At 35.7% G+C, this 15,755-nt stretch overlaps 1 protein-coding gene across 1 annotated transcript in view; it reads left to right on the forward strand.

Annotated features, from left to right (window-relative positions):
• EYS (eyes shut homolog) overlaps positions 1-15,755 on the forward strand; it is a 723,820-nt gene that overhangs the window by 517,601 nt on the left and 190,464 nt on the right. The window contains exon 37 of the mRNA XM_053938438.1: positions 7,679-7,908. Within this exon, the coding sequence (XP_053794413.1) occupies positions 7,679-7,908 (230 nt within the window). The remainder of the gene's footprint in view (positions 1-7,678; positions 7,909-15,755) is intronic.

Genomic DNA, 15,755 nt, shown 5'->3' on the forward strand with positions numbered 1-15,755 from the left:
AAAACACAGACCCGCAGTTGCTACTGCATCTCTATCCCAGTGAAAACCACAAATGTAGGTCTTCCCTACTTTTATTACGCGGGTAAGACCTATTTTTAGCACATGGGGAAACTAATCCTAAAAGAAATAAGGCAGTTCATCTGTAAAAATCATTTAAAGGCCTGAACTATTCTTATGTGAGACATCTAAAAGCAAAGTATGTACTCTTAAAACTGCACTTTATCTCTAATGTAATCAGGGCACATTGAATTTCTAGCCTACCATTCATTTCTGAAAGCATCTTGATTGTCTTAAGAGTCCTCCTCACACTTGTTAGGATCTGAGAATGCCTCTATTTTACGGGTGTGTCTCAGAGAGAACAATATCTCCTAAATATTCCCAGAAGAAGTTGAGATGAGACTGTAAAAGACAGGTCCAGTATTGGTACATCCCTTCTTTCTGTTTTTATTCCTCAGATCAGTGATAAGAGCACTCTACTGGTTTATCAGATTCTTGACTTTAGTTCAGCTCTTAGCTTGGTGAAATTATAAACACCTTCCAGAAGTGCTGTAAGAACTCCCCAAAGCAATCTGTTTGTCTTTTCCGTCCTGCATGGAATAAGCATTGACTGGGTTGAATGCATAAAGGAAAAGTGTTCACATATGGTTCCCCATCCCTTGGGCTAGAATATTTACCTGAGTACAGATTTGTATTTTTCCACTCTGTTAATTGTTTTTAAGTATATCTTTTGAAGCATTTCAGGGTTTTTTTCTTGTCAATGCAGGGTACTACCTATCTGGAGAATATTCACTGTGGGCAAAGACCAAAGTATGGCTACTATAGCCCCAAAAATTAAAATGCAGAAGTCTTGCCTGAATGAATTATTGCTTAGGAAATCAATTACATATTCAGGATCTAGAAGTACTCCTCCTTTCTCCCTCACGGACACATTGTGCAATAATATTGCATAGGTAGATCATGCATTTTGGAGCCTAAATTATAGATGGCATCAATGAGGTAATGAACTGCTTGAACTTAGATAGAATCTTTGGCAAACAGTAGTGACTGCATTCTGGAATTGTGATTTTTGAGATAGTTGTCATAGCATCTCTGTTACAGGAACCCAATTTAAACAGTAGAATTTACTCAGCCATTTAGGACTGGAACAGAATGCTTATATTCTAATTTTGCAGAGCCTTTTCAGAAGGAGAAGTACAGTGTCATATTAAAAAAACAAAATAACATTTTTCATCTGCTGAAAGAATCTTCAAAGAGAGAATGAAAGTATTTATTTCCTTTCAAAACCACCAGTTCCAAGAAACAAAAGGGTTGCAGAAATCAACAAAAAGATGCAGTGCTTAGGCCTTTCAAGTGCTCTTTTTCTAAATAGCAGCTAAGATGAAAGTGGTAAGAGGTTTTCCAACTGTGATTATTGACTAAATGTAAAAGAGAAAGCTGAAGTTCACATAGATTTGAGATTTGTTTAAACTTCAGAAAGTGTAAGATTTGCACACTGGTCCACTCCGTGCTTAGTAGTTTGACTTCTTTCCTTTTTTTTTTTAATTAATGTTTGGATCATTGGCATATGTAATCTTTTATACTTAAGTGAAGATCAGTGTGAACAACTGAAAGATTTAATGCTCCCTTATTTCTTCAAGCAAGCCAAGTAAAAACATGACTGGATTTGGTACAAAAATTCAGTTCTTCAGTTTTAGCAAAACCTTGGTTTTAACAATTGTCCTAAACTTAGGGACTAAGGGTATTTTTCAAGTATCATCTAAGGACCACTTACTTCAATATCTAGTTTAGAAATGTCTTTTCTATTAAACTTTCAACTATTGTTGCTGCAATAACTTATTTATCCATTGCAAAGTTAATGGAATCTATATACCTTAGAAGAAACAACAGGAATATGTCTCAGTACGTGTGTTTCCTTTTCCTCTTTCCACTTTCATCTGTCTGTAACTGACATTTCTTCCCATATCTAGCCCCAGCATGCATCCTGGAGTTTAAATTTTTCCTTCATATTTGTAAATAGGGCTTTCATCAATTTGATTATATCTGTTAATTTCATTGTCACATCCTTGATTGCATTGTATATTGAATATATTATTTGCATTGCTAAGAGTTTGCACCATTAAATGAGATTCCGTGTGTGCAAAAGCAGTTGCAAATAATGATGTTATTCCAGTTGTGATTTTTTTAATGGAAAGCTGCAACTACAGTATCACTGAGCTCTGCTACCAAACGTTGTAGCTTGTAGGAGGGGGAAGCCGGACTCACAGTCTGGAACATTTACACTGAAAATTTAATTTTTTAAGAGATATGCCTGACCATATATCATCGCTATTCAGAAAACTGACCCCTGGCCCTTCCAACTAAAAGAAAAATTGTCATGAGTGAGGAAATCAGGTTCACATATAAACTGCAGAATATAAACCATCTATATCTGGTAAGCTCTTGAATTGTTTTCCCAATTACTGTGTTGAGTGATGTAAATGGTGTCTCCAGGAGGGTAAGTGCACAGATACACTACTCTGTGGATTCATTGAAATCAGTGAGATGCCATTTAAAGTACTCTGCTTGACATGGTTGTGAACAGTGAAATAAACAGCCTGTAAAAGGCTTTATTCATTCCTGCCAAATTACATTCAAGGTACTAGGTATTTATTCCTGTTTAAACCAACATTTCCACGAAGTGCCGTTGTTTCCAGTTTCATAAACTTTGAAATTATATTATACTATGCATGCTAATGCTCTTGAAAAATCTTTCTTTTGGATCCAAATTCTAAAACATCCACTTAAAATAATATTCTGTCACAACATAAGAAAAATGGCAGATGCACAGTTTTCCACTGAAGAAAACTGCAAATAAAAGCAGTTGCTTCCCAGCACAAACTACTTTATTGACAAGATAAAAATACAAACTGCCTTATCCCACTCATATCAGATAAGGCTAAATCCATTACTCCAGTAATAAAATCTTAAGTGCATAAGTACCAGAAGATATAGGCAGTGGAGATGTTATCATATCACGGGGACTCCCGTGCCATTGCTTGTCTCATCAACCTGCTTCATGGGAAATGTCAGAGTGCTTCTGTAGACACATCTGCCATCAGCCTGATAATGAATTGCTTGGGGGAAAAGTCTGCTCTCTTTGCAGGTCTCAGTTTGAAGTCCATTATATAGATAGATGACCCTGAAAAAAAAAAAAAAAAAAAAAAAAAGGCTCTCTTAAATTTAGGTGGAATTTCTTGCATTTCAGTTTGTGTCCATTGCTGCATATCCTGGCCACCAGCAAGAAGCATCTGCTTCCATCCTTTCCCCTTCCCTTCTTCCTCAGGTATTTATACAAATTGACCATAATTTCCAGATCCTTCCTTTCTTCAGGCTGAGCAACTCCGCTTGCCCTGGTGCATGGGCCATACTGGCAGCACACAGGTAAGCCCCTGTCGAGGCTGAGCCCCTCCCTACCAGGTCAGTGCAGAGCAGGGCATCCCAGAGGTTTTGTTAACTTTTTAAGCTGCAGTGCCTCTAACTTCACACACCCATAGTTTCAGGCTCTTACTGGATAGAGGAGAGTATATGGGAGAGGGAAACACACTGCTCTGGGTATGTGTGCTTTTGGTTTAATAACATAGCATCAAACATGAGCTCTAAGTACTATATTTCTGCCATTCAGTTCATCATACATCTCCATGAGTGGCAAACAATGTAATATAAAATAAACAAGACTTCAAATTGCACTAATGTCTATGTTTAGACAAGCATTTCAAGTTTACATGCACTCAGCTATGAAGCACAATCTTGCAGGCCTTTAAAACTCAGCTTTTGGGGCTCATTTTAAGATTAAAAACAATGTGTTGATGCTTGCAGCAAGTTTGAAGATCTTTGTGCGCATTATTGACCTGAGAGGCAGTGACAGGCTGGGAAAATGAAAAGAATAAAAACAAATATAAAATTGTGGACTTGTTGCAGAGTGAATCAAGTTTTGCTTGATATATTTTTGTTACACTTTGTCAAAACTTTCAACACCTCAATTACTATTTTGCTTTAAATGCTTCCCAGCTCTTTATTCAAATAATGCTTTAGTTAAAATTCATTGTGCCGAGGTCATTGCTTATTCACAACAGCAGCCTGAACGGCTTGTGAGCGCAGCTGCAGATGTTTGCCCCACTAACCAGCCCCAGCAAACCCTTCCCTGCTTTTGTGGTAAGGCAGGGAGCTGCGGGGTGCCTGGAAGCAGTGCTGGCACAAACATAGTCAGGCACCATCTAGAAGCAAAACATCCAGAGCAACACTGCAAAGGCTGACATCCTGTGAAAAATTAGCAAATGAGCCGGGGAGAAATCAGCCTACCAAGTTGCTTTCCTTTCTTTCTTCTCTGCAGATTAGAATGTCAACCAAAAAATGAAGCAAGGCTGTATTACTTGCGCTCATAAAATTTCATTTAAAGCACACTGCTGTGATTCTATTTTAGAGAAAAACAGTAGCTTCCCATCAGAAAGGGGATGTGAAACTTCCACAGCTGGAAATCAGTGCTTTCAGCAGAGACAAGAATGCACCTGCCAGTCAGACAGCTCTCCCTCTTGTTCAGCATTTTACCCCTGACAGTAGCTGTAACCAGGTTCAGAGGAGTAAATTTTGCAGTGGTCAGATAGGATTATCTGTCATTAGAAAAATGGTCTCTCTAATAGCTAGTAGTAAGAGCTTAGTTTATACTGTGTTAATTCCCCAGGTTTTATGTAGTTTTTGTTGACTCTTTTTTTTTCCAGGAATAACAGAGAAATCAAAAAATACCAGTAATTGCTCCCAATAAATTTCTCCTGCATATGTCTAAATCTTTATGTGAACCTGCTATTAGTTCAGAGTTTCTACAACATTTAGGTTATGCTTGGGGACAAAATCAAGATTTGTGGTTTATTTACTTTTAATCAGAGTTTGTAATCCCAGCAGGTGACTAAGCATTTTTAATTTGCTGTGCTAGCAGATAGAAGATATGCTGTGCTTGCTGGTAGAAGATAACACATGTTAATGCATCCTTAATACTGCTCTGAATGGAATAGCCTACATGAAGTTCAACAGAGCTATTTCCCTTAGGAGAAAAGTATTGTTATAAATCCAGCAATTACATTGTTTTTATTGTATTTATATAAATGGAAATGTTGTTCAATTCATCTAAATGGAAATAAACAGTCACTTATTTCCTTAAAGCTTCAAGCCTTTTATTAGCAAGTCCTCTGCCTCAAACATATTTTAAGGATTTATATTCAGCTACCTTGATGACTGTGATTTTTTTGGATGCTTTTCTCTCATATAAAGTAGATAGTTGTCTTGAAATCCTCATTGCTAAGCACCACAGTGTGTGTGTCTTGGCTATTTTGTGTTTTGGATGCACACTGCATCCCTGCTTAAGTATCCCATTCTAATGTTTTCCTTACTATTATGGCTCTGCACATCTTCTCTTTACTGTCACATAAGCCCTGTGTCCTTTTTGTTCTTTCCCAGGCTCCAGTCCTTTCTCAGTTACTGTGCCTTTCTCAATTACTGTCCCCTTAGATATTTACTTTGCCCTAAATTATTTATCTCCTTCCTCTGTCCACCTCCTTTTCTTTCCTAACTGCCTCTGGGCATGTATCTGTTTTTTTGCTGTATTGTTAATTTAGAGAAGCAGATTTTTAATAGTGACATTAACAGACAACTTACTTACCTGGGATGGGTTATGTTGGGTGGAATTTTTTTCAGAATTTTATGAAGTTTGTTGGTACTTTCTAAAATATGGATTTAAAAAAAAGTAAATTATTAAAATCAGTTTTCATGTAAATGGAATATGTAAAAAATTTGGAAGCTAGACTTAAGAAGAAGCTAGACAGATGCATGGAGTGGTGAATGCAATGATGCAATGTCACATTGAATGCGTCCCCACCTATGTTGTTTCTGCAGTTGCTATCTACTGGTGCATCATCACTTTCCAATGCTTCTTTTTAAGACATATACTCACAACTCTAAAACATGGTGAAGCAGAAGTTTTAGCTGATACAAGAGCAGGTGCCAGAGAGAAAGGAAAGGGCACAGCAGGACCCAATATATGAGCTTTTTTCTTTTTCTTTTTCTTTTTCTTTTTCTTTTTCTTTTTCTTTTTCTTTTTCTTTTTCTTTTTCTTTTTTTTTGCCATCATTTTCACCAAAATAAATATGAATTTTTATGTTAATCTGTTGATGTTTAACACATTGATAAAAAATACTGTCTTTTGCTAACTGCGGTGCCTATAAACCATTGCAATAAGGACTTAATTTCTGTGCTCTGTTTTGCCTAAAATTTTAGTGATAGTTCAACCACATCTCCCTTTTATAAAATCATGGGTTTGGGTTGGAAGGGATCTTAAAGATTCTCTAATTCCAACCCCACTGCCATGGGTTGGGATGCCATTCACCTGACAAGGTTGCTCAGAGCCCCAGCCAGCCTGACCTTGAACATTTCCAGGGTTGGAGCACACACAACGTCTCTAGGCAACCTAATTCAATGCCTCACGACCCTCACAGTAAGGAATTTTTCCCTAATATCTAATGTAAACCTACCCTCCTTCAGCTTAAAGCAAATCCTCCTTGTTCTGTCACTACATGCTCCCACGGAAAATCCGTCTCCAGCTTATCTGCAGGTCCCTTCAGGTACTGGAAAGCTGTAATTTGGTCTCCCCAAAGCCTTTTCTTCTCCAGGTCAAACAGTCCCAACCTTCTCAACTTGTATTTGTAGGAGAGGTGCTCTAGACCTCTGATTATTTGGGTTTTTTTGGCACAACATTAAAACATAACAGAAATACTCACAAAGTTTTAAATTACCACAGAGGTATAAACAGTAAGATATTTAATTAGATTGTAGTTTCCAAATTAGAATTCAGAATCAGAAATTTCTTTCTGAGAAAAAAATTGTATCTCTTGAACTTCAGAAAATAAAAGAAGAATGTCTGTCTCCTACATAAAATTCAGTTAGAACTTATTTTTTAATTCATAAAGCTCTTCTTGGGACTCTTGATTCTTTTTGCTTTTTCCTCACCATAGTAAACTTGTGTGATGCGTGTAAGTTGTGCTTGGTAAATTGGAAGCCTTACATTTGCACAGTTTTAGTGAGTCACAAGTTTGGCTCTCTGGTAGAAACAAAAAACTGTAATAAACACAGTTGAAAAACAGGTGATTTAAACCAAAAAGTCTCTCTTTTTTGTCACCTTTCCCCTTTCTCCCCAATATTTCTGTGAATTAGAAGGTACTGTATTTTTGTACTACAGCTTTTTCCCTTCTGCTATGCATGCTTGACCTACATGTATGGAAGTCTCTTATAGAACTGCCTTACAAGTTTTGGTAACTTCAAGAAATGAGTTATTCAGTAAGTGAAGCCTGTGTTTATTTTTTAACTGTTGTTGACATCCACCAAAAATGATTTTTGAGAGCACATAAAAACTGTGCTTCTTGCATGAAGGCTATTCCTTGCTCCCTCAGAGAAAAAAATACCTTCACTGTGTTTTAGCTAGTTTTCTGGATGGGGACTAGATTTGGGAATTCCTTATGTCTTCATATTTTCTTAAATATAGTCTGAATTTCTATTTAAAAACAACAAAATAATATCAATTGAAGCTTAAGTGCAGTAAGAAAAATTAGCTCTCACAGGATTATTTTGTTTTGATATGTTGTCTTTCTCCTTTCAGAATCTCTGTACCCACGCGTCTATCAACAGCATTCCCTGTGGTTTCTTCTGATGTGCCTCACTTGCCTGACCCTGGTGTGCCCTCTCAGATTTCCCCTGCATTTCCATCTGTGTGCCAGGAAGGGCTGTGCCATAATGGAGGGACTTGTCACCCTCTCTCTCTGCCTACTGGGACCCCCTCGTTCCGGTGTGACTGCCCACTACACTTCACTGGTCGATTCTGTGAAAAAGGTAATTGTGATTAATTTTTCTCTATTAGTTATGAAATAAAAGTCTTATACTGCTTTGTAGATGAAAAGGGAGAAGTATTGATTGTCATATTTCTCTTCTTTTCATCCCAATTACTTTTAGTTAACTGAGGAGCAAATTCATTGAGGTAATCTGAATAATACTTATTTGTAGTAAATTAGATGATATCAGTCAGGCGCACTCCTAAGGATTGCAATTTGAGTTAATGAAAAAAACATTGCATTTTTTGTGCAAAACTGTAGTGCACAGTTTTAATGTATGTTTTTCAGTGTATTATTTCTGTGACAAAAGTAAGCTGACTTCCTCAAAAGATAATGTTTTCCATTTCTACAGACTGGGTTTTTTCCATCACTGTATCACATCCTATGTTGAAAAAGGCTTTTCTTTTTCTCTGTAACTCATTTATACTTCTACTAATGTTGCTCATAAAGCACAGATCAATCAAATGAACATAATTGGAGTCTGAATAAAAAATAATTCTTTTGCTAATTTTGATTTCTTTGTAAAATGAATCAAGGCTATAAGGCAAACTGATCAATATTTCTGTTTTGTAATTGTAATTGCTTTTCATTATTGCTTTTCAGAAGGTTCTTTTTTAGAGTAAATTTCATAGCTGGCTTCAAAAACTGTTTTAGCTTTTAAGGTACTGTGGTTTATGAATTGCAGTAGATAATTCTCATAGCGCTAAAGGGCATTACTGGTGTACAGGAAAAGAACCAATAAAATGTCTAGAATATGGTTATATAACTGTATCATCCTCCTAATGAACTTCCCACAGTATGAAGTAAAAGCAACTAGAATTAAGAATGCCCTTGCCAGACTGCTAGTGTATGTGAGTTAGCATCACATTGTATTACTGTCTAAAAATAGGTCATTGCACTTCCTATATGTGAAAGCAGTCACTGACTGTCAGCTCAAAAATAAAAAAATTGTCACGTTGCTTAGATATCAGAGACTATTTTACCATGTAGCCTTTTCAAGTTTATAATAAATCATATATTTGCAAATTTTCAGTGTTAAAATTGAATCCCATGAGTATTTTCTACATCTTCAGTCTCTGGGCATACTCTTTGCACTTGCTTACAATACACTGCAGCTGTGGAAACTGCAACATGAAATAACAAAACTAAAACAGTGTGTTTCCATAAAACATGAAATATTTAGTTAGTGCTTCAATGAAGTATTTTCAACATTTCAATAAAGTTTTTTATTTATTTACATACATTTCATGTGCCAGAATTTCCTTCTGCATTCCAAAGAATGCAGTTGTCATCCTTTTTATCAGCATCATCTGTGATATTTTGGATGAGGGCAGGTTCTGGCTTTTTGCAAGGATTATGCCAGGAATAAGCAATGTTCAATTTAAGCAGGAGTTTGACAGACATCCTGTGATAATAGGCCATATCAGTATGTGTGCATAACCACTCTGTGGGACTCCACTGGTTCCTTCCACCAGTGTCTGATTGCTGCTTTCTTCTGACCTTCCAACTGATCTGTCGGTACCCAAGGGTCTTCTATTGATGCCTAGAGAAGCTGACCTAGAACAGAGACTAGACAGAGTTAAAGAATAAAGTGACCTAGAACAGAGACTAGACAGAGTTAAAGAATAAAGTATGTATTTATTAAAAGCCCTTAAAGGATACACCTTTGGCAGCACAAGCGCCTGGCCAGGGCTCCACTCAAGATGGAGCCAAAACGGTGACAAAATAGACAACCGGTCACGAGGTTTCACACTTTTGTAAGTTTCAGTCCATTTACATATTGGGGTTAATTGTCCAATTACAGCCTCAGGTTATGAAGTCCCATCCTCTGAGTTTGCTCTCTTCAATTTGCCATTGTTAATGCTTTTTGGGCCTGAGGTTGTAACAGCTGTCCTTGCTTCTCAAGCTGGAAAAGGATTGTTTTATCTAACTACCCTGTGAAGAGAACTTGCAAACACTTTATATGAAGTTCAGAGTTACACACCAAGGCAGCACAGAATCGGAAAAATATGAAAGCTAAAACTTAAGGCATCACTATGGTTTGGTGGTTTTAATGATAACTGAGATGATCTGTGTTTGAATGATATTATCTGGGCTGAGTACTTCCATGTGCCACCGACTTTAGGGAAAGTACCTTCTTCTTCATTGATTGAAAAAGGTATTTTTTTGGTTGCTCAGTCAAAAATACAACGTTCTAAGCCATTTTCTCCTTTGAAGCTTAGCCAGTGCAGGCCAGAGAGTTCATACATTAGAAAGAGTTCACTGCCAACTACACTTCCAAGGAAATTTGTCTTCCAAGGAAGTTTATCTTAGTTGTGTAAATGAAGGGGACTTCGTATCTCTTTCTTTATGTGATTTTGTTTCAAAAATCGTGTGTGAAAATATGACTGAATTATAACTACCCCAATAGCAAATTAAATGCAGGGGACTCTTGCACTAAGTTGCGGTTGTAACCAATTTTCTGATGGTTAGGACTGACTCTACATAAGGTACACCAGTAACCATCCTGTTCAATGAAACAGAATAGAAGCTTTAAAGAAACCCTGAAACATGTAGCTTCTTTGGAGAGCATAACCTCAGCTGAACAACCATATCATCCTTTTAATGCTCAAACACCCAGTTTCCATGATATATCTATTATGTTTTCCTAAAAGTGGAAGAGATGCCTTTTGCTTTCCTGCAGCTTACATAATGTTGAGATATTAACAGAGATTAATATTTCCACATAGGTTGTCTAATAGTTCTAGCACTGGAAGAATAACATTTATTTTCTTTTTCTTTTTTTTGTGTTGAGAAGATTAATTAAGTTCTCTTTTCACGGAGCTCTGCTTTTGCCCTCTAAAACCCCCTGTTCAATACAGGGAACAGCTTCCTCCTTTTTGCTAGTGCTCCTGGGTGAGCCAGGGCTGCTGTATCTGACATGTTCATTGGCTGGGAGCTCAGTGGGGCAGCTGCATCCCAGAGCTCATGCTGTCACATTGCATCTTTATATAGACCAGAATACGACTTGATGGATCCTGTATTTAGTAGCTGAAAAGTAACTACGGCATAGAGTAATCTTATTTAATCCTAAATTTTCAGTGAGACTTATAATATAGTCTAATGAAACCAGAATTTGCCCAACTGAACTACGATTATAAACCTTTAATATTCAGAGACCAATTCTTCAAGAAATCTAGAGAGAGTTCATAATTACAGGAGATAAGAGCATCTGCAATAATTTTATAATTATTTACCATGGACCTCCCAATGGAGAAAGTAAATTGTCATGTATGCAATACAGAAACTTTATGACAGTCAAGGAAATTTTCTCTTGACTCCTTAAAGATACCTGTGATCTCTTTTAAACATGCTATTATGTCTACCCATACATTTCAGTAATATATTTTCATTAATCATCTTTGTCATCTGCCTTTTACCTACGATTAACTAAATTTCAGCAAGAAACTCATCGTACTTACCTGACATATCAACAGTGCACAGGGTTTTAGATACAAACCCTCTGTGGATATCTTGGCTTCACTAGAATGGGTGAATTTGTTGATTTAATAGCTATGGTAAAATACATTTTGTTACTAACTATTTTTATTACAGTGCATAAGAACACCTTCTAGAGTGAGAGCAAGTGAATGCCATTAGCAATTATCTGTTTTAACTTAATGAGTGTTATTAAATGCAATTTCTTGTTTTTATTCATTTGTTCTTCAACTAGTAAGCTCTAGCAGATTGCTCTGCTCTTACAAGAAATACATTCAAGTGATAATTGTCCTTATGGATATATTAGACCAAAGCAGTTTACCTAAATACACTGTGTACTTACTCCAAACAGACACTTCTGAAATATCTCTAAATGACAATTTTGGAAAATGGAAGTCTATCTCCATTTTTCTAAGGAAATAGAAAATACAAATCAGTGTATTTGCCAAATTCAAACTCAAGTTATCAACACTGGTTATATACCAAAGGCCAAAGTGAGGATTTAGTATAAAGCATGGAAGGGCAACCATTTGAGACCTCTGCTCCCTTTAATTCTGCTTTCAGTATTTCCATTTTTCTATTTTTTCTTAACTACAAATTACCAAAGTTAATAGGAAATTAGAATTTAGTACAAGATGTATTTTAAACCTGTGTGGCAAGCACATTTCTCTTTCTCTCAGGATTTTTCATAGAGGTGCACAGAGAGAAAGAAAGAGAAAACAATTTCTATTTCTGCTCCTTGTTTTTCTCATGTGGAATGTGTTTCGAGAATTGTTTACCTGGGGTGATTGCTTGACTGCATTCTGGTGAGGATTGTTTGAGCCTGATGGCCAATCAGATCCACCTGTGGCTGGACTCTCGCGAGGGTCACAAGTTGTGAGTGAGTTAGATATGGTCGTTAGAAAAGTAGGTATGTAATTTTAGTATCTTCCTTTATATAGTATATTAATGTATCATAGCATAGTTATAATAAAGAAATCATTCAGACTTCTGAACTGAAGTTGGACATAATTTCTTCCCACCGGGTTCGCCTGCATTTTACAATAAGCCTGTATTAAAATGCAGCATAAAAATATGTTTGTCACGTATAATTAATCTTCATTATTCAGTGGTAAGTGCTACATGACTGCTTTCATCCAATAGAAAGGGAGGATTTTATAGATAGGGTATGAAGGGTAAATAGTGCATTCTGCACTACCCATTTTTCTTTTTTCTTTCATTATAAATAACCTTTTTTACTTTAACAATAAATGTATCATTCTTTCTTTATCAGCTAAGCTGTGTTATCTGCTTCATTGTGAAATTCCCTCACGAGTGGAAAAAAACTGCTATGGTTCTTCTTTATCATGAAAGCAGATGGTGGTGTATTACTGGAAAGTTCATAGCAATATTTTGGAATATCAGTGTCTTGCATGTGTGAAGATAGTATATCCTTGACTGTTAATTATACGATTAACATTTTTTAAGTCTCCTAAATTTTAAGTATTCCGTAAAAGTTTTATAAATTGTTCAATAAAAAGAGTATTTAAATGTCATGTGTTAAAACCAGGAAATCTGTTGAATTTGATATGTTGCCTGTGTATAGTCTGTACATTACTTAAAGGTCAACTCCTCTGACAGAGCTGCAAAAATAACAGTAAAATGGAAGGCTGTTGCAGGCACTTAGGTTGGAACAGTCACACTGAAGACTTTGCTACATTTGTTTCCCAGGATACACTTGTTGAATTCCTGATTTGTTGAGAAATACTTGATAATATCACCCTGAACATTAGAAGTTTCTTTTACAGATGGTTTTCTAGATGTCGTTCCTAATTTAACATTTCTAGCTTGTGTCATTGACTACCATAATTCATCTCAGGTAAGTATGGAGAGTTTTGTCTTTATGTCTTTGTCTTCAAAAAGAAATGTTGTTGGTCCAATTTCTTTTATTTCAGCCATATTTAGAACAATCTCATGTCTCCAGTAGAACTATTTATCTCCTTAATAACCTTTATACTCTCTATTTATGATTTAAAACAAGTCTCTGACATTTTCTATCAAAAAGAAAAGTGATCCAGTGAAAATTATATAAAGAGGTTGAGGAAAGACAATTGCACTTTCATCTCCACATATAGGTTTCAGTTTGAGATACCCAGAAAGAAAAAATGGAATAGGGTTACCCCAAAACATCTGTTTTTCCAGGGTTCAAGGGTTCTTTCACTCATTTTGTCCTCCTTCAAAATGATTCATACCTTGTAAGACTCTGTGAGCAGGAAAAAAATAATGTGTTTAGAGGTATCTATAAATTCCCAGAGTCATTAATTTGATGTCATTAACCTCAGCTTATGTCTAGAGTCGTGAGATACCTATTGATGTCCCACAATTTGTATTTGTGTATGTAAAACTCTCACATGAACTCTCTAGTTTTTGGCCTAGATTTGAAAAAAATGAAGTTTTTTCTTCATTCTTTTTATTTTTTAGGAAGTAGGGTTGAAAATTAAGAACACAGTAGGCTAGTTAAGAACAACTAACGATTTAGCCAGTAGTTAACTTTGTATGCTGGATTTGATACACTAGTTGAGATTATATCAATTTTCATAGGAAATAGCTATCCATTCCCACAGTTTATTCCATTCAATATAATTCAACAGAAATATTATTTGTGTGAGCAATGCAAAATGGAATTGTATAAATTAATTTTCTTCTCTGGACTTTCACTTGAGGGTATAATTTTGCACTTTGATATCAGACAATGCAAACCTTGTGAAATGTAACTTTTTAACACTTTGTAATACCCTGTGTCTGTGAGAAATCATAGTATCTTCACAGTCACCTGGACTTAGTCCTTGCTTTTTTCCTTCCTAGTTCACAAAATTATGGAGACTTTTTCAAGATGTCTGAAATATTTCCAATCCAATGCATCTTGCTCTATCCGTTTTATTTTAATGTGGGTTAATTTGCTGAAGTGTTTTTGAAATCAAAGAAAACAGTATTTTGAGGGAAAAGAAACTGAGTTCACAAGGAAGAGGTGAAGCAATTTTAGATTAATCCTTCTTATGCTCTCCTGAACATTTTTGTGGAATTTTGCCACTTCAGAAACAAGCGTCAGTATGAGTTTTCATGCAACATAATATTTCATTTTCATTTAATTTAGATGTTGTGTCCCAGATTCAGTAAAGCATGTAAGCTTTACATGTGTTTAATTTTAAGAGTGCAAGGAACCTCTGTGATTCAAGGGATTTATGTTCAGGATGCAGGTATTCTACTAATCAGACTCTGATTTAGGATCCCTCCATTCTGTTACTTGTTTGGTCATTCATATAAGCTTATTACTTAAAATCAACCTATATCTCAAATCCCTCCAGAAGACTTAATTAAATTGTAAAGGGATGTGACAGTTTTCTATGATTGTTAAGACTAAATATGAGATTAAATGAAAGTTTAAGATACACTTTAATTATACCTAGGGGAAGGATAATGAGAGAGTTTGTTGAGATGTGAAAAGATCTCTTCAAAGCACCAACAAACTCTTAAAAACTGGTGTCCCAGTGTCTGTAAAGTTATTTATGATTGCAGCCGCCATCTACCCACAACCAATGAGCTCCAGAACAGCTGTGAAGTCTTCAGCTGTAGCATATAATATAGGACTGTATACTATACTGTAGAACTATAGGGTTCTCTTATTTAAGAGAAATGTAATATATGTTTCACTAGTCTGTTCTGTGAAATAGATTATGGAGCCTCTTGAGCCTAAGTTGCTTTGAGAAATTATGGTGAAAAAAGTTAATAATTATAGAAAATTTTAAAAGAGTTGTCATTTTGCTAGTACATCTTCTGGTTTTTATTAATATCCATTCACATCCAGTCATGAGCCATTTAAAATAAGAAGTGATGGTTTTAAGTGTTGTTTATAGTTGCTTATTTTTATTTTGATTTTATTAAAAATTAGCTAGCTGTAGCATTTTGCTATAAGGATTTGCATGAATGAGCATTTCTGGAAAAAACAATTGATAAAAGCAGTGGAAAAATCTATGTCTCCTCATCACATGGACCAGACCCGTGAAATTTTGCCATTTCTAGCATTTGGCTTTTGAATCACTATTTCTTTCACATGGATGAATGTTTTCTTGTCATAATAATTTTTATAAGAATTTTAACAATTTGATAACAAACTCTTTTCTGGGCAAGAGAAGATAGCAGAAAATGAAATAGTGGTGAGTTTACAATTTGCAGGGAACAAACTTTCTCCCCTTCATTTTCCACTTGAAAATGTCGATATAAAGTTGATTCTTTCTAACTCTTGTAACATATTAGGCTGCAATGTCCCAGTCCTTTGAGTAGTTTTTCATTTGAAGGTAATCATTGTTCTATAAGTGACAAATACTTGCTTTT

This window comes from Vidua chalybeata, chromosome 3, assembly GCF_026979565.1.
Source record: "Vidua chalybeata isolate OUT-0048 chromosome 3, bVidCha1 merged haplotype, whole genome shotgun sequence".
Lineage (NCBI taxonomy): Eukaryota > Metazoa > Chordata > Aves > Passeriformes > Viduidae > Vidua > Vidua chalybeata.